The sequence below is a fragment of the Alosa sapidissima genome, chromosome 9 (genome assembly GCF_018492685.1).
Source record: "Alosa sapidissima isolate fAloSap1 chromosome 9, fAloSap1.pri, whole genome shotgun sequence".
Classification (NCBI taxonomy): domain Eukaryota; kingdom Metazoa; phylum Chordata; class Actinopteri; order Clupeiformes; family Clupeidae; genus Alosa; species Alosa sapidissima.
In genome coordinates, this window is record NC_055965.1 from 10,386,299 (window position 1) to 10,413,139 (window position 26,841).

General features: G+C 41.4%; 1 protein-coding gene across 3 annotated transcripts; it reads left to right on the forward strand.

Moving 5' to 3' along the window:
• The first annotated feature begins 10,620 nt into the window (after positions 1 to 10,620).
• Positions 10,621 to 26,246, forward strand: LOC121719333 (SWI/SNF-related matrix-associated actin-dependent regulator of chromatin subfamily E member 1-like). Of its 3 annotated transcripts, none has more exons than XM_042104818.1 (11): positions 10,621 to 11,233; positions 12,702 to 12,749; positions 13,397 to 13,440; positions 14,080 to 14,178; positions 14,995 to 15,075; positions 15,731 to 15,862; positions 16,245 to 16,416; positions 21,103 to 21,275; positions 21,776 to 21,877; positions 24,171 to 24,432; positions 25,190 to 26,246. In XM_042104818.1, the coding sequence occupies exons 2-11, from the start codon at positions 12,743 to 12,745 to the stop codon at positions 25,402 to 25,404; spliced, it is 1,287 nt and encodes a 428-aa protein (XP_041960752.1). In that variant the 5' UTR covers positions 10,621 to 11,233; positions 12,702 to 12,742; the 3' UTR covers positions 25,405 to 26,246. The 3 variants fall into 3 exon arrangements, with proteins under 3 accessions (XP_041960752.1, XP_041960750.1, XP_041960751.1); XM_042104816.1 differs by having other exon boundaries at positions 10,622 to 11,233; positions 14,080 to 14,184; XM_042104817.1 differs by lacking the exon at positions 10,621 to 11,233 and having other exon boundaries at positions 12,327 to 12,749; positions 14,080 to 14,184.
• The last annotated feature ends 595 nt before the right edge of the window (positions 26,247 to 26,841 follow it).

Sequence of the window (26,841 nt, forward strand, 5' to 3'; positions counted from 1 at the left end):
AAACTATTGTTGATTCTAGCCCACGGTACCTCCAGTTTCACTTGCTGCAGGGACGCACACATTGCATGAGCGCTCATAAGCGTTCTATTTGAGTTCTACATGATGGAAATCTTAGTTCTCAGATGTAGAACTCAAATGTGTCTTGACGCCGCTGTTTGTAAGATCAAAATAAGATGTTCTAAATGGAACGTGATTGTATTTACATTAAGATCTCTAGTAGATGTAGCACTACGACACATTGACAGTGAAATGCCGCCGACATTTGTAAGATCAGATTAAATAAGACGTTCTAAATGGAACGCAATGTAATTAAGCTGTTCAGATCTTTTCCAAGGTCTTGGAGACGTATGTGTGCTGACTGGGCTATGTATAACCTAGTTGATGACACGCACCCCAGCTTTCACTTTCTACATTGTGACAAAAACTGTCAGTCAGACCGGCAATTTTGGTTTACTAAATTAGCATAATGCGGTAACAATCATCATTTCAATTCAACCTGAAATCTGCTCACTGCAGACGTTATAATGCAGACCCAAGCAGCAGCACAGTCTTAAAAGACGCACACTTTGATCAGAGCGGCTCTGGTTCTTCACTGGCTAACTTGATGTGATTGGCTGGATGACCGTTCAATCCAATCAACAGACCTATGTGTCTCTCTGTGTGTGCGTTATGGTAGATACGGTTCCAACTCTTTACGGGAGCGTTTATTTCCATATTTTACTTTCATTTTAATCTGACAAAAAGTGTGGGGGATAGAATCGTGTTCCAGCAAAAGTGCGTACGTTATAACACCCACATCCCCCACGCTTGCTACGCACCTGGCCATAGTTGCTGTTAAAATGCCTACTAGGCTAGCGCTGGGAATCTAAACACTTCAACACCGACATGTAGCCTAGCATGTTTAAAACTATTGCTTGTTATGGGTTAAGACATGACATTTCTTGAAGCATTTGGGAACACACTGAATTAACTGGAAAGTAGAGTCCCTGTTAGATTAGCTTGCTTGCAAATGCCGTTGTCCAGGACCTGGCAGTTCTATGGCAAGCGGTTTTAACATACCTATGGCAAACACTGGGTAAACTTGAAAGCATAGCTTAGCCTACCATTGTGTGTGCATGCATGGCAAGCTGTTTTAACATTTAAATGTATTATTCGTAGGAGCAATGAGATATTGATAGTAAATTGAATATAACAGATCAATTTCATGTTCAAATTTGTCTTCAATATTATCAATAATAAAAGCAATTCATGCTTTAGGCCATTTTAATTTAAAACATTTTAAAAACAAAGTACCGGTTCAGGCACCGGCACCGTTTTAAAAGTATCGATTTAGCACCGGTATCGAATAAAACCCAAACGATACCCAACCCTACTGATCTATGCTACAACCCCAAAACAGAAAAAGTTGGGATGTTGTGTAAAATGCAAGTAAAAACATAACGTGATAATATACAAGTCTCGTAAACCCATATTTAGCATCAAAAAGGACATAGATAACATATCAAATGTTGAAAAGGAAAATTTGGACTATTTCATGGAAAACATATGTTAATTTTGAATTTGATGCCAGCAACATGTTTCAAAAATATTTGGGATGGGAGCATGTTTACCACTGTGCCGCTTTACCGCTACATTTAAGAAAATTCTGTAAATGTTTATGAACTGAGGAGACCATTTGCTACAGTTTTGAGAATGAAATGTCCCATTACTCCCCGATATAGGGTTTCAGTTGCTCAACAGTATGGGGTATTCCTAGTCATGTTTTTCATTCCATTATGCACCTAATTTGACAGATCTGGACTGCAGACAGGCCATCTTAGCACCTGGACTCTTCCTCTATGGATAAATACTATTTAAGTATGTGCAAAATTCATTTTGGCATTGTTTTCCTGAAATATTCAAGGTCGTCCCTGGAAAAGACATTGCCTAGATGGCAGTATATGTTGCTCAAAACCTGTATACATCATTCAGAATTGATTGTGCTTTGCCAAATGGGCAAGATGCCCATAGGCACTAATGCTCCTCCACACCGTCATAGATGTTGGGTTTCAAACTGAGCACTAAAACAAGTTGGATAGGTTGGGTACTTGGATATGCCCTCTCCTCTTTAGCCCAGATGAGTCCATGATTTCCAAAAAGAATGGCAAACTTTGATTGGTATAACCACAGGACCTTTTTCCATGTTACCCCAGTCCATTTTAAACAAGCTCAGGCCCAGATAGAAGGGTGGTATTTTCTGTATCATGTCTCAATACAAATTTAGCTGTTACAATTTTGGCAGCAGCTTTTGAACTGAGTATCAAACTGTGCACATAGACAATGTTTATCAGAGGTTTTCCTGAGCCCATACAATGACAGGTCTGGAAACAGGTCTGGTATTGATGCAGTGCCATCTGAGGTCCAAAAGACCATAGACTTCGACCCCGTTTACACGAGCATGTGTATTTTTATAAACGAAGACATTTCCCTACATTTGAGCCTTTCATTTAGACGCAGACGGAGAATTCGCCCCGTAAAACGGTTATCCAAAAAAACTCCGGCCAAAGTGATTTTTTTGGAAAACTTCGTTTATGCGTTCGGTTGTAAACTGTGGTAAACGGAGTTTTGGGCAGCCAACGTCACAGTATGCGACAGAAGTACACCAAATGTGCGACCAATGTTTACATTTACATGTTCTCACATGCGACTTCACATTTTGGGGCTGAGGTGATCATGGACGCGCTCAGAATAGCCATCGCGTTTATGTTGGTGCAGACCCTTTTTGTCTGTTTGCATTTGCAAATTCAGCTCCTCTTTTATGTGGAGGAGCACAGAAGAATGTGTAGGCCTACTTTATCGACAACAACTTGCTTTACCGCTGCTATCCGAAGAAGAGAGTACACTTCCGTTCCCGGGGGCTCGGGCAACTTTTCAGGATTCTGATTGGTTAATGTGAGCTTGAGCTTATCGTTAGACTGCCACTGTGGTTTGGCGTGCTCATGACAGCATGTATGTACACGGGTTCGTGTAAACACATTTAAAAAAAAAAAAACGTTCTTGTGTAAATGCAATTTTATTTGCAAACGTAGATGGCCAGATATTCGTTTAGGAAAATACCCTGCTTCGTGTAAACGTAGTCTTCAATTTGTTTTTCAGCTCTTTTCTTTGTTTGCAAAGATTTCTCTGAATTCTCTGAATGTTTTAAAAATATTATGTCCTGTAGATGATTAACTCCCCAAATAGGTCACAATTTCATGTTAAGAAGCATTAAAATTACATTGTTTCATCATTTGTGCACACAAGTTTGTGAAAGTCAAATTTGTCATTTTCAACATTTAATATGTTGTGTGTCCTTTTTGCAACTAAATATGAGTTGAAGAGATTTGCAGATTATTACATTCTGTTTTTATTCACATTTTACACAATGTCCCAACTTTTTCTGTTTTGGGGTTGTACATAGAAAACCAGTGGTGTGAGCTCAAGAGACCAAGGAATCTGGATGATCCAGAAATATTCTGTATAAGGGACGGTTGTGTTGTGTCATACTTTTGTTGTTTTCAGTGGTCTTGTTATGAAATAATCCAAATAAAGAAAAACGTGTAGGTGTGTGTGTTTGGTATTGTAATGTACCTCCAAAACGTATTAAACTGACTTGAATGAAAGAGTAGGTGTGTGTGTCCAAAGGTTTGATGTTGTATACCTCCATAGTGGAGAATGAAACTGACTCGAATGCTGGTCTTCACAGTTCTCCAACCGTCTGTTCAGTGAGTGAAAATAATCTGTTTACATTGGCTTGGCACTGTACACAGAAAATAAATATTAAGGTAGTGGCTCGGACCAACCCATAAACAATTTTGCCCAATCAACATGTTCCCCCAGGAACACGGAAGGGAGGGGTTTAATTCTAGCAACCTCTGCTGAGCAAAAACCATTCACCAAGAAATTCTTGCATTACAAGAACTATACGTCTTTAAACAAGATAGAATAAAATAAATGCTAACATGCTAACATAATAATTGACATATCCCAATTATGCTTTGTTCATGTAGATTTGACAAACATGCGCTTTGTATCTAAAGAAGCTGTAGATGTCCTCATCTAAACACAAACTACCAAGTCAGTCACCTTCAGTCTTACCTATCAGTCTCACCTTCGTGCAAGCACTGACATTAAAGCTTTGGACAAAGCTAAGTCATTGGTCATTGCTGGAATGTTGTATTTGCACAAGAAAACACTAACCAGGAACTATTTTTCGAGGAAAAAAATATTGTTTCAGCATTCCAGCAAAACCTGAGAAATGCAAAGAGATTATGAACACTGATTGCACGGCTTAGAGTCTTCAGAGACCAACTCTGAGAGCCAACCACAGCATCAGGGGGCAAAGTCATGCTTTCTAGCTCAAGACAGATTATGAATCTGAAGTTTGTTTCTACAAGTTCTCTGGACCACAATTGAAGAGAAGAGATTCTGAAACATCAGCTCATACATGTTCATTTCACTGTTTGTTTTTTGAAATTGGTCCACCACGTGATCTCGCTGTTAACCGGTTGACTGAACAGGTCAGATTCTTGTGGTTGCCCATGTCCTTGTGTCTCAAATACTTGTTGACTTAAACATTATTTCACACCCCAGTTAGGTGCACACGTTCAACGATAATAGCCACGGCATTTGTCCAAGGAATACCTCAGGAATGATACATCATAATAATGGAACTGCCATCGCCCTCTAAAAATATACCCATGGTGCACCACCAGAGTAAGCTTTCAAGGCTGTTTAGTTCCACTGCCTGAGTCTATTTTGGTTGAGCTCCGTAGGCTTTGGAAGCTCTGCTCTGAATGGGAAGACACTGGTGCGAAGGGGGAGAAAATTCCTGTGACTAATCCCAAATGGGAAGTCTGCGGGGCTTAAGGTGGATTCCTGCGCTTGTGTTCCAATGCGACTGGCCTCCTTGTGTCCAGGAGCGCTGGAAATTCCACAGTTGTTTCCGAGCATAATGCTAGATAGTGGCGAGACTCGTGCTAACTGAAAGGCATTGTTGACAGCCACTTAATTCTGAACATAAACTGCAATGGACAGAGAGAGAGTCTGAGTTGCTGTGTTGCTTGGCAACAATTACGCTAGAAGAATATTTGTAAAATCATTGGTCCTTACACCCTGGTGGGGGTGATTGCTTAAATAAATGAGTAATGGCAATACATTGAGTGTTCATTTATTCATTCAGACAGTTACAGATGGTTTTGTCTTCTTTCATGGTTGACTTTCATTAGTGGTGGTAGAAAATGGAAACAAATCCCAACCAAACCACATGATTTTTAATGCCAGCATTGTAGCCTTCTATGTAATACTTTAGATGTCATATGCACAGGTGTGACTTAGTAGATATTCTTTCAAGCTCTGCAAAAAATTCTGGAAACTCTCTTTCTATCTCTTTCTCTCTCTGTCCATTGCAGACACTGTGACTCAAAGACCGAAACTAGGCCTATCTGTTTCAGAAAGTAGGCTTACATTTAAGTATAAGTATAAGTATAAATACTCTTTTGATCCTGTGAGGGAAATTTGGTCTCTGCATTTATCCCAATCCGTGAATTAGTGAAACACACACAGCACACAGTGAGGTGAAGCACACTCTAATCCCGACGCAGTGAGCTGCCTGCTACAGCAGCGCTCGGGGAGCAGTGAGGTGTTAGGTGCCTTGCAACTGGAAGCCAGTGCAGTTGCATAAGCAATGGTGTTACATGGCTAGTGGATTTGGAGCATGTTATAATCCTCGCTGCAGAATTCTGAATGAGTTGGAACCGATGGAGTAGCTTATTAAGTATTCCAGACAAAATGGAATTAGAGTAGTCAAGGCGGGAGGTCACATATGCATTGACAAGGACTTCTGCACTCTGGGTGAGCGCTGGGCGAAGCTGTGCAATGTTCCTTAGATGGAACAAGGCACTTCGAGACATACTGTTTATGTGTGCAAATGAAAGTGTATTGTCCAGTATGACACCAAGGCTCTAGGCAGACTGATATCATGAACTGTGCATGTATGACACGTCAACGGCCACTAGCGTGTTATCTAACGCATAATAGCATTTTGGCGTGTTTATCAATGCCATAACCTAACCATAAACCTAACCTTAGAGGGAGCCATATACTTGGCGTTGATATACATGCGTAAGTGAGACGATAAGAGGTGTGTACTGTATGTTTACGCGACATTGACAGACACGCAGATAGCACAAAATGCGTGCAGATAACACGCCAGGTGGCTATTTTTGAAGTGGCGTGTATATTTACGCAAAACCATGATACCAAGTTGGCTCTAGGCCTGGTTGGAGCAAGTAGGTAGACTTTCACCAGACATGAAAAGCTGAAACACCATTACGTCATCATAATCAAACTGCCTCTGGCCAACTGAGGGGTCTAACACATCTACTTTTAGTATTCCATATAGGATTAACCCTTAAAGAAGTACCGTCACACCGGTGTGATGGGAATGTTGAGAAATGAACGTTCTAAAGAATATCTGGGTTCATTGAATTCAACATAGAATTTTAGAACCTTCAATTGTTGCGGAACTTAGAACGTTCAAAAACCTACACCTTTAAGGGTTAATGGTAAGCCAGGTAAAAAGGTAACTGTTTATATGGTGACCTTATCAATTTCATAATGATGTAGCCTATGTGGTGATGGGGTCAGATGGGGCTTGAAAATTCCCAAATTCCAAAGTGAGGAATGGCAGGAAAGGTTTGAGTATCACTGGCTTATAGGGTGATTTCTTTCATGTTTCAGACATGGTCAAAACAGTGATAGTCATTACATCATCTAAGTGGTGCAACTTTATTATTACATTACATTTGGCTGATGCATTTTTAGCCAAAGCGACTTACATATGTCAACTATATTACAAGGGATTACCTTGTCCCTGGAGCAACTTATTAGACACACAATTGATCTTCCAAAACCGTGTTTTGACATCTCAGACATTAGTACGACGGAGTATTAGGGCCACACACGAAGAAAAGAAAAAAATATTTTTGCCATGGTGAGATTAAATTTGACATGTTGACTTTAAACTCGACATGTCGACATTAAACTCGACATTGAGAATAAAGTTGAAATATCATATCTACTTTAATCTCGACCTGTCGACTTTAAAGTCGACATGCTGACATTAAACTCGCAATAGGCTCTACTGTTTAAACATAGCCTACACAGTTTAAGCTATATAGCCTACACTAATACACACTATGTTACATGAAAAATGGGCTTCAAATAGGTGTTATTTCAGATAGATTGCTAGATTGCAGATATTCAGATAGATTGCGTCTTGTTTGTTACTGTAACTGATTATTGCCGTCATTGTGAAGTGATGTCTCGCGGTTATGGAAATACCATGCACTATGCCGTTTAGGCTAAATAGCTAGAAAAATATATGTATCCAATGATATAATGTTTCTATACAAAATGTTATTTCACTCTGTTTTACGTGGGTAAGGCCACTGCACATCCAAATAACTGCCATTCATGACCCACCGGCCGTCACTCTCCATAGGATAACATGGCAAAACTGATTTTTCTAAAACTTCTTTTCCATGTCTCACCTGCAATACGAATAGGAGGCTAGAAACACAGGTATAGCCTAAGCATATATACTATTTTGATCCCGTGAGAGAATGTGTGTGCATGCACTTTATTTATGCACTATGTGTGCATATGTTAGCATGTACTGTAGGCTACTAGCCTACATGGGGTGGTCGGGAGGACAGCTTCATTCGTCCCTCCATAGACATTCAGCAATAGGCTGTTTTGCATCCATTACAAACAAGCAACGTGAAAGTCTAGGATTGGGGAGAGTGCCTAGTATGCCTAGTCTAGTGCATAAGTATGAAGTTGAACCTTTAGATGAAAAACAACAGTTTAATAATAGGCCTACAATAAATAAACCGCTAATGACGTTTAGGCTTTTGACCATCTCATTTATCGCTTGTAACTCCGTGATAAGGACCTAACAGCAAAGTATTTGGCTGAGCAACGTAGGTTAATATGTTCTATGTTTTGTCCACATAGGCCTACGTCTAATCATTGTTGCACTTGTTGCATTGTTTCATTCGTCCTCCCTTTCAATCGTCCCGAGCGGTCGTTCTCTCTCCAAACTAACTTTATTCTCAAAATGTTGAGTTTAATGTCGACACGTCGAGATTAAAGTCGATATTACATTTCAACTTTATTCTCGAAATGTCGAGTTTAATGTTGACATGTCGAGTTTAATCTCGTCATGGCAAAAATATTTTTTCCTTCATGTGTGGCCCTAATACTCCGTCGTACATTAGGGTCATGGTTTCACAACCTAATGATTTTGTCTGCCTGAGCAGTGTGCAACATACAGTAGAGGGCTGTACCCTGGCGCATGGTGTAAAACTCGTTTTCCCCCCGTGCAAAGTTTAATTCGGTATTTTGCACGTTTATTTTTTTAAACAATGCGCCCAGGGGTGTGGCAATTAACAACCTAGGGGCGCATTGTCTAAAAATCGCTATTGTACACCTGGTCAGAAGTCTATGGCGAGTTGTTTATATGTTATTTTAAGAGCGCATTGTCAACAGTCATATTGGCAGGTGCACGCACCATCCTTCTATCATTCATGAACGCACACCAGCGCACATCGATGCAAAACATTACAAATTGCACAATTACAATGGGAAACATAATTAGAATAAAGGTATTGCGAAATACTGTACATCTCATGATGAGTAGTTATTCACCATCATTTGCAAATTGGTAATGAAGGTTAAAAGTGATTAGGGGAGAGGCGAGAGACACGTACAGTATGGAGCACAGCTGAAGACGCACTGTCACTAGATATAAGCAACTCCTCTGCAGGATAAATGTTTTTTATTCAGTCATTTGAGCAATATTAGGGTAAGTGTTGCTTTTTCCTATGTTTTCGATGGTAACCCATTGCCAGTCAACAGTGAAAGTAACTGCATAGGCCTATAACTGTCTTGTCGCTGACTGACACCATGGTGAAGTTAGTTTCACTTTGCCAATGAGTTCAAATAATAAAGTGCAAATGTGTGAAGGCTATGCTAGGTTTTAGTAAAGCATGGTTTAGTGGAATGACTATTCCATACGGTCTCGCAAGCAGCCTCCTTCAAATGTGCCGTTGAATGTCAAAATACCAATTTATTTGACATCGCGCTTTGCCCGGTAAAGGGAATGGCAGATGTCATTCTCATTGGTTTAAATGATTTTATACGCCCCAAACACACCCATGACTGATTAAAAAACCTAGGAACACCTTGCGCCACGCGCCCGACGTTTGATAACGAAAACCCTCCCAATGTGGACTGGACATCCTACTAAATTTGAATAAGCTTTTGATGAGTGACGATGCGCTTTTGACTGTCATGATAGGGCCCCTAATCATAACCTACTTCCAATCAACAGACTTTCCGTCCGTTCTCGCGCAGCAAAACATGGCTGTGTGTGTATCTGCTTGGACTCTGCTGCATTAAGGCGGGATAGCGTTGTGATTATTGACAAGGAGCGCTGTTCTAGAATGTCAGAGGAATGCGCGGCATCCTTGCTGTAACAACACAGAGCGAAGGCGGCCGCAGCTGCACTCCAAAGGCCTATTATGTGTGTGATCCGAGAAACGGTGCTGTCATACTTGGTAGGGCACTAGGCCATCACCTTCGGAAAAAAAGATAATATGATACAATAATATTCTCCCTGAGAGGACCCTGAATCATTGTGATGGAGAACATTTGGCTTGTCCTTCGACAAGGCACAAAATACATTAGGCAAGAATTTTGGGGCTTGTGTAGGCCTATCAGCAAAGGGGAGTGTTGTTTCACACCCGTGGGAATTCAGTCATGCAGGCCTCATGATGTTCAGGACAGGAGTGTATCATCAATTGGACATTCAAGGTTAAGCTAGCCAATATTTCAATCATTCAGAGCTTGAACTACAAGCTATTGGGGTTGTATTTCTAGTTTGGCAGTGCTGATTCCTGTTACACAGTAAATATTGAATTTATTGGGAAAAAAAACTCTTTAATTGTTATTGTTGTGACAATCATCACAAACTATTGTAGTCAATACCATTTAGCCAGAAATTAAGTCTGGTGAAGCCATTGAAATATGTTGTCATCGTTCAAACACTTAGGCTTATATATTATTGCCATTTATGAAGCCATTAAAAGATGTTGACATCTTTCATACACTAATATAATAGGCTATAAACAGTAAGCCTAATGCAACAGGGAACAGAAAAACGTATTGCTATTCATTCTCACGATTAGCATGGGGTACTTTCCATAAGATCATCTCTCAGTGCAAATCAAACCAGCTATTAGGCTAACTGAAATAAAACCATGCCAATCTCTAGGTATGGAGAAGGGTATGTGATGATGTGGGGCTATTTTAATTCCAAAGACCAAGGGAACTTTATCAGGATGTGATACCCTGGATCCATGAAATAACTGGCCTTGAAAAATAAAAATCTGCCTGCCTCTATGGGAATTTAACATAGGGGTGTGAATACTTATGCCCACTGTATTTTAAGGAAGAACATTTATTTATTTATGATACATTATTCATTCACAAAGAAGTTTGGTGTCCTTAAAGGTTGGATATTTCTTCATTTTTTAACTTAAGGCATTAAGATCAATTTCCAAAAGATGATTTTGTATTCCTCGTTTTAGTCAACTTTAACATGGGTTCATAAACTTATGAGCTCAAATGTAGAATAAAAGTTTAAATAGCTTAATATTTAGCCTAATCCGTTTTGCAACTGATCTCCACCAGGATAGCCTAATTCCCATTTTATAGACCTACATTTACAAATGCCTAACTCTTGCAGAATAGAACAAAAGCCCCACTTTTTACTGTGATGTTAAGTAGGTTACTAAAAGATCAGGCAAACAATGAAATTCAAACTGGTTGCAACCATCCACATGTGGAAGACGTCAAACATCTGTCAAGTGTCTTCTCTGAATGTCTTCTCTGTTATGAAAACATCCATAATTATGGTATGACACATAATGTGGCAAGAGCAAAGCAGTTGTCACTTGTGCATGTGATGGATTGTGTTTTCTGTGAAAGTCTCTGTAGTTATCTGAGCGCCTCCTGTCATCGTGCTGAAATTAAAAAAATAATACACACATTCTAGAGACTTCCATCTATTTGCTGGAGCTTAATTCGAGTCTGTGGTGCTTGTACCCGATAATTCAGTTTGCAGGGCTCGGAACAAAGGGATTTTGGGGTGAGCTGTCCTCCGATTTCAATCATTAACGTTAGCATTTCTATGAAATATATATATATTTATATCAACATACTTCGTAATTAAAACGAGCAAAACATCATGTAGTGAGGTGAGAATCATTCTAAGCAGGCTTGACATTTCGGCATTTAAGCCGAAAACAAACGTTATAGGGACAGTCAGGATTTGGTCACCTAGCTAGCTTGCTACCTCAGATACCGTTAGCTGCCTTGTGTTGCCAGCTAATTTAAATCATTAAGCCAGCTAAATGTTAACGTTAGCGAGACAACCTTCATGGTAACTTAAGTACGCAAATTCTTAACATTCATGTAAATATACTAAAATAGCAGACGTTGTAACGTTGTGCTCAGGCTCATCTGGACAAAGGTTCGTCAGTTTAGCGTCTTTATTCACATAGGCATAGTGCTACTGTTATCTTGTTTAGTCGTACAGGGAAGGACAGGTTATCGAGCTAGAAGCTAATGTTAACTTGCTACAACAGACGAAACAGTTACAAAACTGGATGTAACGTTATGGTACCAGTAGGGCATACTGTTAGCTCTTTATTGTCAAGTGATTAACTTGTTAGTTAGCATAGTTATCAAGCCAATGTTGATGAAAGTCAAGCTAGACCCCTTTGTTAAATTATCGTAACGTTATGGTTGCAATTGTTCAGAACTTGACAGCTGACGTTAGCCAGCTAACGTTAATTAACGTTGGCTAAAGCATATGATTGACGTTACTTACACAAAGGGCTAACACGTATCAAATCTTTAACACTTGATTAAGGTGAGCTAAGTTAACTTAACGTTCCCGCCTGTAAAAATCCACTAGCGTATGCCATCAAAGCAGTTGTAATTAAAAATGAACAGGAGTCTTTATTAATTTGTCTAGCTTCTAGATACTAAATAATACAGTCAGTCCAATTGGCATCAACGTTACCACCATTGTGTTTAATCATGCGAAACAAAATCACTGCTACCTTACATTACTTCAAAATAATATTTTCCCTCAAAATAGTTTGTGATGCCTAGACAGAATTACCGACAGTTAGCTTGCTAAATGTTGCGAGAGCTTTTGATGTTACCGTTAGCAAGCTAGCACTACATACGCCAATGTTTCTTATTCCCATATACCGTCAGTAGTTAGCTTCTAGACATAGCAGCTAATTGATGAGATTTTTTGTGTAGCAATACAAATACATGTACACACACAGGAACTTAAAATACACGTAAAACTATAGCTACCAAGATAGGTTAAAGCAGGCAACTAGGCTGTTTTGCCAGCTGTCTTGGGCTGCACGTTTCCTCCCAGCTCCCATTGTATACACACACTGCTTCAAAGACGTTGTTTGGCATCATTGGCATCTCTGTCCATTTCATTATCAGCAGTGCCTCTACGGCGTCTCACAGAGAAACGCTAGCGTATAATGCGTCATTCTTTTTCATTCTAAATAATGTGTTTATTACAGACAGAGTTCCTGGAATAGGCTGATTTCACCCATCTGCCAAGATGTCAAGTAAGGATTGGTTTTAGTGCATTGGATACATTGATAGCTAAATGTAGACGTTGTAGATTAATATCTACGTGGCTTGGATATAGGTCATGTGTTTTGCTGTTGCAATTTGGTGTAGATAGTTTTTGTGCAGGTTTCAGACTATTGGTATTTTTTCATTCTCTTAGTAGAAGGAATTTATGCCCAATAAGGTTTAATCCATAATGCCCATAGTGTTAAGTAGCATATGGTTATGATTTGGGGGATAGGCTACATGCATCCTTTATTGTTGTCATGAACCTGTCGTTTCATTGCCACTAGTGTGATGGGATGTATGGCTTGGCTCTCCTAGTAAAGTGCACTAGGCTTAATAGGACATTACAGCATTTCAACATTTTGTTTCTCATGAAAAAAGTTAATGAAAAAAAAAAAAATTAAATTCATTTTTTTTTTATCTCCCCATTTCTTGCTACTATGGATAATGAAAACTCCTGTTAACCACATTTGTAATTTAATACATTTTGTATGACTAATTGGAAAGAAGGTTGTCTGAAATTGTAATTTTTGAGACAATCATCACTGATATATATTTTTTTAAATCTAATTTAATAAGGGCTCATTGCCTTTGTCATTAATCTCTCCCCCCTCCCTTTTTTGTTTCCTTATAACAGAGAGGCCTTCCTTTGCCCCTCCCCCCACCCCTGCCCCCATGACAGTAAGTATTGCAGCCAGCCAACAAGATGGATCCAAGTTTAGAAAGGGACCTCCCTATGTATTATGCTTTTTCATTTCAACTTGTGATTGTTACACTAGAGCCTCTGTTATTGTTGACACACGTGTGGCCTTTACCTGAAGCTTACTTCTGTTGCAGACTTGTGGTGTCTGTCTGTTTTAAGGTGGTGTAGCTCAGTCTGATGCCTGTCTGCAGCCATGCCTAGTTTGTGTATTGCCATTCATTACTGGTGTAATCCCACAATATAGAATTGAAGCGGCCACACGGACAGTCACTGCATGTGTGTTAACACATACAGTAATATGGTTTCTATTGTAGGGGATGTCAATAATGCCAAGGCACTTGGTGTTGCTTTTTGCTGGTTTGACTGTTCAACACATGTTGCTTTGGCATGACCCCAGACCATTGTTATTTTTTGTTTATTTAGCTGGCTTTACTGTTTGTCTTCTTTCATGTTTTTATTTTATTTTTTATGTCTTCTGTGTTTACTTTTTTATTTCTTGATTAACTAGATATGCTTTTAATTTCCTTGCTTGTTTTCTCCCCCCCCTCCCCCCTCCCCCCTCCTCTCTTGTGTTCATTTCTCATCCGTGTTTCTTGTCTCATTTGTTTCCTCATCAGCAAATGCCCAACACTCCCGGGTTTGTGGGCTACAACCCATATAGCCACCTGGCCTACAACAACTACAGGCTGGGAGGAAACCCTGGCAGCAACAGTCGGGTAACGGTAGGACCATTGATGGGGGATGTAGACTGAGGTGGAGGAGGTACCCGAGAAAATACCCAGAGAACAGTGGCACAGCTCAAAGCCAGGGAGTCTGAATTCACTTTACAAAGCTAACTTGCTACACTTCTCATGGACAGTCTACACTGCAAATTATAATGACGTTAGAAGTGGGTGTTTGGGTATTGCTAACAGATAGCTACACATGGAATCTTACAACTTCCTTGATCAACTCTAATTATCCCCTCAGGTGGGCCGAAAGGAGAAATAGAATTAACCACATATGACGTCATTGTAAGAGCTTACCGTATCCGTATTTTGGGTGAAACTGTTCTGTGGCAAGATTATTGTGTCGTAGCTATCATTAACTCTTTAGCTGGACAAAAACTTGTAAGGTAGTTCTACTGATATCAAGGCCAATGATAACAATGCCATTATTCATGGATAACACAATGTCACACAGAGCTATTTTCTTCATAACATCTATGACTTCGTCAAACACCAAACTAGTCATAAAAACGATGTCAGCCAGAGACCTAGAATGTCAAAATATGTTGAAATAAACTCTCGGTGTAAGGGGACTGGCTTCTTATTAAGCTGTACTTCGTCTGAACTTTTTCCTTGATGGAGTGGAATTTCTCAAAATAAGAGTTCAGGACCGCACAAAAAAACAAAACAAAACAAAAACACATGCCTCTGGAAGAAAATAAATGAAAGAGTAGGGGTCAGCTTAGCTATCATTATCATTTATTCATATTTGTCTGTCTGTATTTGGCTGGTAAATGTGTGTTTGCTTATTCGCTTGCCTTTTAGAATGCATCAGGTATTGCCATACCCAAACCACCCAAGCCACCAGACAAGCCTTTGATGCCCTACATGCGATATAGTAGGAAGGTAAGTGTATCACAGCTGCTTTCTACTTTTATTCACTCATTCTAGTCTGGCTCATTTAATCATGAGCCCTATTTTTTCAGCTGGGTTTGTAATTATGTGAGTGTCTACAATTATACACAAATATAGGGATACGTAGGTCCCCCCTATCCACCTGATTTCTACCATTTTGCGTTGGCCCACTGATTGGTTTTGGGAAACCTATGGCATGCATATAGCAAATCGTGCTCTTAGTTTCTGACACGTTAGGCATTCAATTGGCGGGTAATTCCTTGGTCAAACGTTTTGCGCAACATCAGGGCAATTGCAATGACCTGAAAAAAACTACACTCAGCCTCTTTGGATTTGGGAGATATTCACTCAGACACACTCACTTAGTAACAAAAGAGTTCAAAGTCTGGGGAGCTAAAACAAAACACATTTTAGCAGCAAAAAAAAAAAAAAAAAACCTGTGACATACAAGAACTGGGGAAGAAGCCAGTATTTTGTCTTCTTTTGAAGTGAAATCGGCCCGTAAAAAAACCCCCAGCAGTCTCTGGTTTGTAACCTGTATATAGTTGCTAAACCCCGACCCCACCTCACCCCAACACCCCTGACCGACAGACCAACAGAATCAACCCAACCCGACCCCATGCCCATGTTTGGTTCTCATCACCAGGTCTGGGACCAAGTAAAAGCCTCCAATCCCGATCTGAAGCTATGGGAAATTGGGAAGATAATCGGTGGCATGTGGAGGGACCTCACTGATGAGGAGAAACAGGAATATTTGAATGACTACGAAGCAGAGAAGGTTGGTTTTTTTTACGAGGTGTCGAATGGGGTGGTTTGGGGTGACTGGCGGAAGTGGCTTGGACTGTTGTTGAACTGTTCCTTCTTATTGTTTTGATTTGTTCTGTGTTTTGTTTTTATCATCTGGCCTGCTCCCTCCAGTCAAACATAGTCTAACCTCTGTAACTCTTCTGAGTAGGTCCTTTGTGGTAGAAGGAGATTTGAGGGTTTTGTTGTTTGTTTGTTCGGCTGCCAGTTTTAAGTCACGTGGCAAACTTTGTTGCGTGTGTCTTGAGGGACCTCAGGGTTGTTTGGCTGTTTTGTTTAGCTTTTCTCCGCGGATGGGTTGTCTGTCCTGTTCGACCTCCTCCCTCTCGGTTCCTCATCCCGCCTTCTCCCTGCAGATCGAGTACAATGAGAGCATGAAGGCTTACCACAACTCCCCCGCGTACCTGGCCTACGTCAACGCCAAGAACCGCGCCGAGGCCGCCCTGGAGGAGGAGAGCCGGCAGCGGCAGTCACGTCTCGACAAAGGCGAGCCCTACCTCACCATCCAGCCGGCCGAGGACCCCGACGGTGAGTGGGGCTCATTGTTACTGCCCGCTCCAAAACCGCCCGTCTCACAGAACCATCAGTGCGTCCTCTTGTTTTTTTTGTCGTAGTTCATCTGTAAGACCAAAAAGAAAATGACAAATATGAATCAGGATAAGAACTGTGACCAATAACAACTCCTCATTGTATTGGGATGGAACCACTGCTCTGGTCAATGAACGACTCATAAGAAAGACCTCCCGATTGGACAAAAAGCAACTGCATAAAAATGTAACTTTTTTAACAGATGAAGAGCGTTTGGCTTAGTGGGAGCTGTTTGTGGTTGAATAGAGACACCACTGATCTAGTGCCATATTATTCAGGAACTCCCCAAGCAGATTGTCTTGTGAAAATGTGTTCAGGTTTTGCCAGATCTATCTTCAGAGGGTGACCTCATAGAAGGACTTCCCTGTTATGAAAGGTGCGTGGTCTAATCTTACACATCACAAAATGCCCACTCACAATCTTTAAATAGCAACATTTTTTTTGAGATTTAAAGATTCTGATTCTTAACACACATGTAAATCAATGAAATACACATCACTTGAAAGAACCGTTAGTTCTAAGGTTTTTGAGCAACAGTAGCTAAAAGCTATCAGGCTATCTGGTAGGAAAAGTGATATGAAGTTCCATGGTATGAGCAGGGCCCGTCTACGGACATATTAGACATTCTCTGGTATCAGTCTCCAGTTGATTATTCCTATAGGAAGTGGCATGATGCAAGTGAAGTGAGTAAGTCATGTTGCTTTTATAAATTTCTTGTTTCACCATAGAACGTCCTTTGAGGTTTTGGCAAAACTTTTGGCAGTTTGTTGTTCAGTTCAGTTCTCATTAGTTTGTGCAATCCCAGGCAGGCGAGACAAATATAAAAACAGTGGAGAAATGGACTGTCAGTGTCTCAGTGATGCAGTTGCATTTTGCCTCTCTGGAACGGCCGGGAATGGCAGTGACTTCATCTCTTTTGCCCTATGATTAATCTGTCTGAAGAAAAAAACAACACAGTTCAGTGTCTTTACCAAGTATCTTTTTGAATCAAATGTAAAGTATAACAATACGTTCATTTTCAGTCTGCTTAGTGAACTGGTATCACATAATCATTTGCTTTTGACGTGGAACATTTCCAAAATCTGAAAGAGAGGAGACAGGTCTTGGAATATAGCTGGTGTACACAGCATATATTACTATATATGTTCATCGTTTAGTTATTTATCCTATGATCCCAGAAGAGGATTGTAACCATGTGACTGATACCGCCATTTTGATCACATGCCATCTAGATTAAATACTGCTGTCGAAAGATATATAATATATAATAGATATATAATATCGCAACAGTAACTAAAAACTAGTAGTATAGTCCTGCTACTAGGAGATTTTAACTTCCATGTTAATAATCCCTCAGACCGTAAAGCCATGGACTTCTCGATTTAATAACATGTCTCGATTTCACCCAACATGTGAAAGACCCCACCCATACCCACGGTAACACACTTGACCTTGTCCTTACAAGAGGGATTGATGTAAACGCTCTATCAGTAGAACCTGTCCCTGTATCGGATCATGCATGCGTCTCCTTTACTGTCCCTGTTCACATGCCATGGAAGGATCACCGCCCCGATATCCATAACTCTCGCCGCATTGACAATAACGCCAAGTGTTTATTAGCCGAGCGGCTGCCTGACATTATATTCTGTTGTTCAAAGATATCATCTCTTGATGAGTTAACAGACAATCTAAACACTGCACTGATCCAGGCGATCGATTGCGCTGCTCCCCTGACGTCACGAAAGCGCACTCGCTCAGTGCCATGGTTTACAACAAACACTCGTGCGCTGAAAAGGACCTGCAGAAAGTTGGAGCGCAAATGGCGAGTGTCAAGACTTGAAACTGACCGGTCGGCCTGGGTAGCTAGTTTTAAAAAGTATAAAGACTCCCTTTTTGCTACAAGAGCAACATATTTCTCAAACCTGATTAACTCCAACACAAACAACCCTAGGTTTCTGTTTGATACTGTCAGCAAACTCACAAGATCACATGCCCCCGTCTCTAGCACAGAATTCACTGCTGACGAGTTCATGACCTTTTTTATGTCAAAAATGGATTTGATTAGAGAGAAAATTGACACTATTACAGATGTCTCAGACACTACAGATATTGATGGATTAGCTCTGCATCCAGACTGTGTTTTCTCTCAGTTTGAATCCGTCTCTTTGGATGCCTTTACAAATATAGTAAAAATATCAAAGCCTACAACCTGTCAGTTAGACCCAATACCATCTGCTTTGTGTAAAGAGTTGCTCCCTGTCCTAAGTAGTGCTTATCACCTCATTATTAATAAGTCTCTCACTCTTGGCATTGTTCCAAAGGCCTTCAAGTCAGCAGTAATTAAACCACTGCTCAAAAAGCCAAACATGGACCCAGAAATCCTGCAGAACTACAGACCCGTATCCAACCTGCCCTTCATGTCTAAAGTTCTTGAGAGGGCTGTTGGGGAACAACTCACGGCCCACTTATCTCACAATTCTCTATTTGAGAAATTTCAGTCTGGATTCCGAGCTGTTCACTCCACAGAGACTGCTTTGACTAGAGTCACTAATGACTTATTGCTTGCAAGTGATGCTTGCCAAGTGTCCCTCCTGCTTCTTCTTGACCTGAGTGCAGCCTTTGACACGATTGATCATAGTATACTTCTTAGGCGTCTTGAGAATCTCATTGGAATCAAAGGGTCAGTCCTCTCTTGGTTTTATTCTTATCTATCAAACAGAACCCAGTGTGTAACCTTCAACAACACCAACTCTGAACAGTGTGATGTAAAATGTGGTGTACCTCAGGGGTCTGTACTTGGCCCTATGCTTTTTTCCATTTATATGCTACCACTAGGCACCATAATTAGCAAGTTTGGTGTGAACTTTCACTGTTATGCTGATGATACTCAACTGTATGTTCCTGTGCTGCAAAATGACAATTCTACACAATTGAAATTACAAACATGTCTGATTGAGATTAAGAAATGGATGTGTATGAACTTCCTATTGTTAAATGCTGACAAAACTGAGCTGCTCATAGTGAGACCAACTAGGAGTAATAACCTGCCGGATGATCTGTCTGTAAATATTGACAACTGCATTATCTCTGAGAGCCTAACTGTTAAAAACCTTGGTGTTACATTTGACTCTAACCTTACTTTTCAGCCCCATATCAAAGCGGTCACTCGATCCACTTTCTACCATCTAGGCAATATTGCTAAGATTAGATCCATGTTGTCTCTCCGTGATGCCGAAACATTGATTCATGCGTTTGTGTCGTCAAGACTTGATTATTGCAATGCCTTATTCTCTGGCCTCCCAGCAAGTACAACACGGAGTCTCCAACTTGTCCAGAACACTGCAGCTAGAGTCTTAATGAAAGTGAAGAAATACAGCCACATTACACCAGTCTTAGCTTGTCTTCACTGGCTGCCAATACAAGCCAGATCCGATTTTAAAATCCTTCTTTTAACATACAAAGCCTTGCGTAATCTTGCATCTGTTTACCTGAGCGAGCTCCTTAAGCCCTACACACCATCACGTGCTCTGCGCTCTATGAGTGCTGGCCATCTGATTGTTCCTTCCGTAAAGAAGAAATCAGCTGGACACAGGTAATTTGCGTACCGTGCACCTACCCTCTGGAATAGCCTCCCTTTACATATCAGAGAATCGGGCTCTGTGGACTGTTTTAAATCCAGACTAAAAACCTTTCTTTTTTCCCAACATTTTGGTCAACCACTAGCCCTTTGAGACTATGGCAATGGTGATATTACACTATAAACATCAATAAATTAAATTATTCTTCTAGTTCTATAAAGTTTGATGGTGGCAGTCTTCAATGGATTATGCCTATATCATGAAGCAAGCCAAATTAACATGTAGCTTTTATTACATTTTGATTTCATCATCGGACATCCTTTGAGGTTAATATGTTTTGGCAGTTTGTCCTTCAGTTTTCATCCGGTTGTGCAATACCATGTGAGAAGAAACAGTGGAGAAATGGACTGTCAGATTCTCAGTGATGCAGTTGCACTTTGTCTCTCTGGAACTGCCAGTGAGCTGTCTCTCTGTCCGCCAGCTGTCATCTATATTGCTCCATAATCAGTCTGTGTGGGGGGAAAACAATGCAGCTCAGTGTCATAACACTTTTTGTCAAGTATTGTTTTGTATCAAATATAAAGTGAACTGGTATGACATAACCATTTGCTTTTGAAGTGGACTATAATGGTGTGGGGAGTCTAAGAGAGTGGAAAATTACAAAAATAAAAAAAATATTTGAAAGAGAGGGAACAGGACTTGGAATACAGCTGGTTTAACCAAACAGTTCTCATGTATCATGTTCACACTTTACAGAATAGATTGCCATGGTATCATTCATGGTTGTACCATACCTTTGTATACTAGTCATTTCTCCTATGATCCCACAAGAGGATTCTAACTATGTGACTGGTGTGTTGATACAGCCATTATGATGACATGCCAGCTAGATTAAATATTGGTGAAAAGTCGTACTGGAAGTATACTGCGTTGTGGGATGGGTTGGCGCGTGGCCTTGCATCCGCGTGCATACCTGCCTGGGTGGAAGGTTCCGTTTCAGTAATGTGCGGTGTGGCGGCTTTATTCCTCTCCTCCCCACCTTTTGCAGATTACGACGACGGTTTTTCCATGAAGCACTCGGCCGCGGCCCGTTTCCAGCGTAATCACCGCCTCATCAGCGAGATCCTGAGCGACAGCGTGGTCCCGGACGTGCGCTCCGTCGTCACAACGGCACGCATGCAGGTGCTCAAGCGCCAGGTCCAGTCGCTCATGGTGCACCAGGTAAGCCCACCTGCAGGTTCTGCTCACACACGCGCGCACACACATACACACACACACACACACACACACACACACACACGCCATCTCTGACCTCCAGATTCTACACACACACACACACACACACACACACACACACACACACACACCATCTCTCACCTCACCAGGTAACCCCACCTCCAGGTTCCGCTCAGGGTGACGGCCACTGCCAGGGTGTCCGTCAAAGTTATTAATAAAATGAACAGGGTTTCCATGGCTTTACTTCTACTGGTCTACCTGAGTAAGGACTTTGCTTTTAGCCTAGTGAAGGAACACCACTAGGAGCTAGGTTTGAAAACCACTAGTCTGAGAGAGATTACACATCAGGTTATACAACAAATTATACATCCACATATTCATAATGTACAGATCTTGAGACTATTGTACGGTATTGTAAGTGTTTTTATTTATGTTTGAGTGATGTTAATGTCCAGAGTGTTGTGTGGATGACGTCTGACCTGTAGAGAAAGCTGGAGGCTGAACTGCTGCAGATTGAAGACCGTCACCAGCTCAAGAAGAGGAAATTTCTGGAAGCAACTGAGGCATTCACCAATGAGCTGAAAAGGGTAGGGGAGAAGCACCTTTGTTGTGTACTTTCAGCAAAATATTTGTAAATAATGTTTCATTTTTTTTTTCTGACCTAATTATCGAAGTTGGATTGTCAAGTGTAATGATATAGAAAAATAGAACTGACAATTGAAAAAAGTATATATACTCTTTTGATCCCTTGATGGAAATTTGGTCTCTGCACTTATCCCAATTTGTGAATTAGTGAAACAAACTCGGCACACAGTGAACACACAGTGAGGTGAAGCAACAACTGCAGCGCTCGGGGAGCAGTGAGGGGTTAGGTGCCTTGCTCAAGGGCACTTCAGCCTTGTCTAGTAGTCGGGGTTCGAACCGGCAACCCTCCGGTTACAAGTTCGAAGCGCTAACCAGTAGGCCACGGCTGCACAAGCAAAATAGCATATGAATAGCAAAATAGCATTTGAAATAGCATTCAAAATATAGTGTAGTGTTGTTTTTTTTTATTTCTTTTATTTTGGAAGGGTAGCATATCAGCCTCCACAGATCCTAACTCCTTCACAAAGATAAGAAGATGAGATCGACAGATACGAGGTGGAGAAGAGGCACCTGAGGGACAAGTCCTACTGTGTCCATGAGGTGGAGCCAGTTAGCTCGGCTAGAGGGCAGTGAGCGCCAGCAGTGCGTCTACTCGAGCAGATAGATAGATAGATAGATAGATAGATAGATAGATACTTTCTTGATCCCTAGGGGAAATTCAAGGTCACAGTAGCATACAGACATACACACACACATTCACTAACAGCAGAAAAAGTAATTAAAAGTATATAATATAAAGAAACACAACTAAGCAATAAGGACTGTAGAAGATAAAGAATATACTAAATATGCTAAAATACAAATTATAATAAATAAAACTTAATCTAAATCAATTCCAAAAAACAGTATCCACAAAGTGGGTGATTAATCAATCAGGTGCGCTTGCAATGACTGAAGCAGGGACTGAGCCTGTGGTCCTCTGTGCATAAGGTAAGGTGCTCTTTGTGAGTGAGTGCCATGGTGATGGTGCAAATGAGTAAGTCAAACAGTGCAACAGTGCAAGAATAAAGTCTATATATCTATGTATAAATAACTATATTAAGAAAGGTATAAGTGTGGTCACAGTTCGGCTGTGGCATGGAGGGAAGGGTTGTGCATATGTGCTAATAAAGCACGCAAACAGTGAGGCAGAAGACAATGGTAAAGTGGCTAGTGGACAGACAGTTCAAGACATGAAGGTGGTGAAGAGGCAGACAGACTATGCGGAGAAGTCTATTTCTCCTCTTCCCTTAAGTGATGCATTGAACAGTTCAATGGCCCTGGGGATGAATGACTTCCTCAGTCTGTCTTTTGTGCAAGGCAGTGAGCGAAGTCTCCAGCTGATCAGGCACACGGCAGCTTTTCATTTGCACAACAGCAGAAAATGTCAGAGCATGCTTCACATGCCACAACAGTTTCATTTGTTTCTCTTGGCACAACCATTTCTTTTCATAATCTCATGATGAATAGATCTGTGTGACTATACATCAAACAGAATATGAATTATTTAATTATTTAAGTACATAAAGAAAATAGTAATAACATGATAAGGATAAAGTAGAATAATGAATTTCTGTGAGAATTTAATTGCCTTATTAGACTGCAGGGAATGACAAATATTGCTTTTGATGCCATGGTAACGGGCAATTTTCATTAAAAAAGTAAAAAAAAAAAAAAAGAACAAAAAATGCTTTCATAGAGGGTTCAAAACTGATTGATTTGTATATCATATGATTTGAAGAAAATTAGGCCCAGTGCTAGAGGGAAGTCAACATTTCAAAGTTATACAGTTTTGTCCTGTGGATACTCCAGTGAGGGGCATATTATTTGAAGTCTAAGTTCAGTATTAAGAAGGTATTATTAGTGTGGGAATGTCTACACAGACTTGCATCATGTGCTCTACAGCGCCCTGAGTGTTACTATGTGCATTCTTCTTCATTCTCCCTATCCATGTCCACCTGTCTCTCTCTACCTTCCTCTCTCTCTGTCCATTCGTTCTCTGTCATTCTGCTTTTGTTCTGCATCCATTTGTCTACCTCACTATGTTTTCCATTCTGCCTCTCTATCAATGCACAGGTATCTGTCCCCTCTTTTATACATCTGGCTTATCAATTTGTCTACCCCCACCCATGACTACTATTCCGCCTCTCTCTCTCCATCAATCCCTATTTATCTTCCTCTTCTCACTGTTTTTCTCTCTCTCTCTCTCTCTTTCTCTCTCTCTCTCTCTCTGCATGTATGTCTGACTGCGTCCAGCTGTGCTGTATGAAGGTGGAGGTGGACATGGAAAAGATCTCTGCGGAAATGGCCGCCGCCGAGGAGGCCTCCCGCAAGCGCATGGCGGAACGGGAGCGGGAGATGTCCGAGGAGCCGGAACAACCTGCAAGCCCCACCTCCTCCTCCTCTGACAAGACGAAGCCCCCGGGCCTCGGCAAGGCCCCCCCACTCTCCCAAAGTGACGGCAGCAAGAAAGAAGAAGACGAGGAGCCTGCCTCGGACACCAAACCCACAGACACCGGTAAACAGCCCGAGACTACACTATGTGGATTACAGTATTGGGACACTCAATCGCTTAATCTCTGAATTCCTGTGTTTCATTCAGACCCATTGCCACCGGTGTGCAAAATCAAGTGTCAACAGCCCGAGTCTTTTCACTGACATGGTGTTTTTTTATGGGGCGATACAGAGCTGTGGTCACCTCTTTCCGTGAACAGTGGAATTGCCCACTGGTGAAATACACATGAAGTCCTTAAAAAATCGTAAAGTGCCGAAATTAATTTACCTCATAGATTAAATGGTAGGTGGTAAAGTACTATGTCAGAGACTACGTTTAGACCGTCAGGTAAATGTGGCACAGTTCCGATGTGCAGCATGAAAGTGTAAACAGGAAAAAAGCACATGGATTGCGGTATTTTCAGTTCCAGTTCCAACCTGAAAAACAGAAATTCTGCTCCTCAGATATATTTTTGGTGATTTGACTCCATGAAACGTATAGAAGCAGTGTCTCTGACTCATAATCTGCCGGTAAAATTTTTTGTCTGGGGACTATTGCGGTGATACAATTCTACCAGAGAACCATTCCGATGATGTCACTTTTTGTGCCTATTGACAGGTCAGACTGATTTATGTTGTGCACATGTGTGGTTGTTTTTTTTGCCATTGTCATTTGTTCCGTGCTTGAATCTTCAACAGCTGTATAAAGTCACAGCTACAGTTTATGCAGTATGATTTCCCGATACTGATGTGTGTCTTCTCTGACGTTGTGCTAATTCCAGCCGAGAAGTCGAAAGCTCCAGAGGAGCAGGAGGCCCCGGCGGCCAGCGAGGAGGCCGCCCAGGAGGACAAGGAGAGTGTGGCCGAGGCCACCATGGAGGAGTGCACCAGCGACAGCAACACCGGCTCCGAAACCCCCTGCACCCCCACCGAGGAGACCGCGCACCCCGAGTCCACCTTCGAAGGGTCCTCAGGAGGAGGTCGTCCCACGCACTGAACAGCCCCCCCGCGCCTTCTCCCCACCCCTACTCCGTCTCACTCCCCAAGACTACGGGTCCACCGATCCACCGTCCAATTAAAAAACCCACCCACCCAGCCAATCAAGTCTCCTCATGAGAGACTTCATGCTGGAAAGGCGTCTCCAAGCTGAGCCACCACTTGTCCAACTGTCCCCCAGTCACTATTGCACTTGTCTTCACTGATATGAGATGACAAAAAGAACGCACAGACACACAAAGAACACACAAACACATGTGTACACACACACACACACACACACAATCTGCATATCAGTGTTAACATTGTTCTGTTTGTTTGTTTGTTTTTTAAATCATGGACTTGCTCTTTTTTGCGCAAATGACTCCGCACACATGACCTCTTTGGCCGTAGTCGAGAGCTCTGCTCGTCATCAGCTTTTGGTCTGCACAGTGTCGAGTGCTGTTTTTAATAGGAATGGAAACAATATTGCATGGGGTCATGTCCAAGTTTGACTGGAATATGTCACTTCGTTATTAGCATTATTATTTTATTTCTACTTTTTAAATGGGTGCAGTTGTATTTTCGGTAGGTCATTGTTGTGCTGTTGCAGTGTACAGCTATGGTATTGCACACAAAGAGTAACACCTGGGCCTGGCCCCACACACAGTTTAGTGTTTTCCTGTATGTTTATATGCGGTGTTCACACACAGGTTTATACCTGTGGCTGTTGTCTCTCGATGAAATAATTATCACGTTGACCTGTACCTGTCACTTCCCGTGAGGCAGGTTGGTGCGGTGGACATCCGGTACACCGTGTTCAGTAAACGGTTACATCATTTGTATGCAAATGCAGACTGAGCCTCAAAAGGCAAGATGGTGGCAGGGTAGTGAGAGCACTGAGACTTCCTGCTGCAAGGCTCTGCAAACATGAAGACAAACAACATCAAAGGATACGTGCTTATTCAGTGGCCTTGCCCGATAAATGATTTGCTTATTGAATTCAGCTGAGACACTTCCGCGCTGCTTACTTATTTCTTGCCTCCCCCCATTCTTACTTAATTTTCACCCTCTGTTTTGCTAAAGCAGAAAGAAACAAGGGGGCAGTTTATATGGGCCCTTATTCTTGGAATGTGCTGTTGTATGCTCTCTGTATTAGTATTATGTGTTGCCGTTGTCTCAGGAGTTTGTACTTAGTCTTGGTGTGTTATTTATGATTGCTTTGCTTCCCCAGCAGTAGATTTTAGTGTCTGTGCCAGTTGTATAGGTGCTGTGTTGTGCCGTAGCGATGTGCTAGGAAGAGCTAACTCAGTGCTGTGGATGGTGCTAGCTCAGGCGATCTCAATCGAGCTTTCTAGGGCCCCCCCCGACCCTCCCCTAAGGAACTCACAAGCGAGGTAGCATTCATCAATAGCATTCAAGATTAGCAGCTAGCAGATGGGAGGGGGATGGATGGGAT

What these genes read in the sequence shown, in the direction of transcription:
- LOC121719333 (XM_042104816.1), top strand. An exon ending in GCCGGCCGAGGACCCCGACG is followed by an intron (nt 16,417 to 21,102) that starts GTGAGTGGGGCT and finishes CACCTTTTGCAG; the next exon opens with ATTACGACGACGGTTTTTCC. An exon ending in TCACCAATGAGCTGAAAAGG is followed by an intron (nt 21,878 to 24,170) that starts GTAGGGGAGAAG and finishes GACTGCGTCCAG; the next exon opens with CTGTGCTGTATGAAGGTGGA.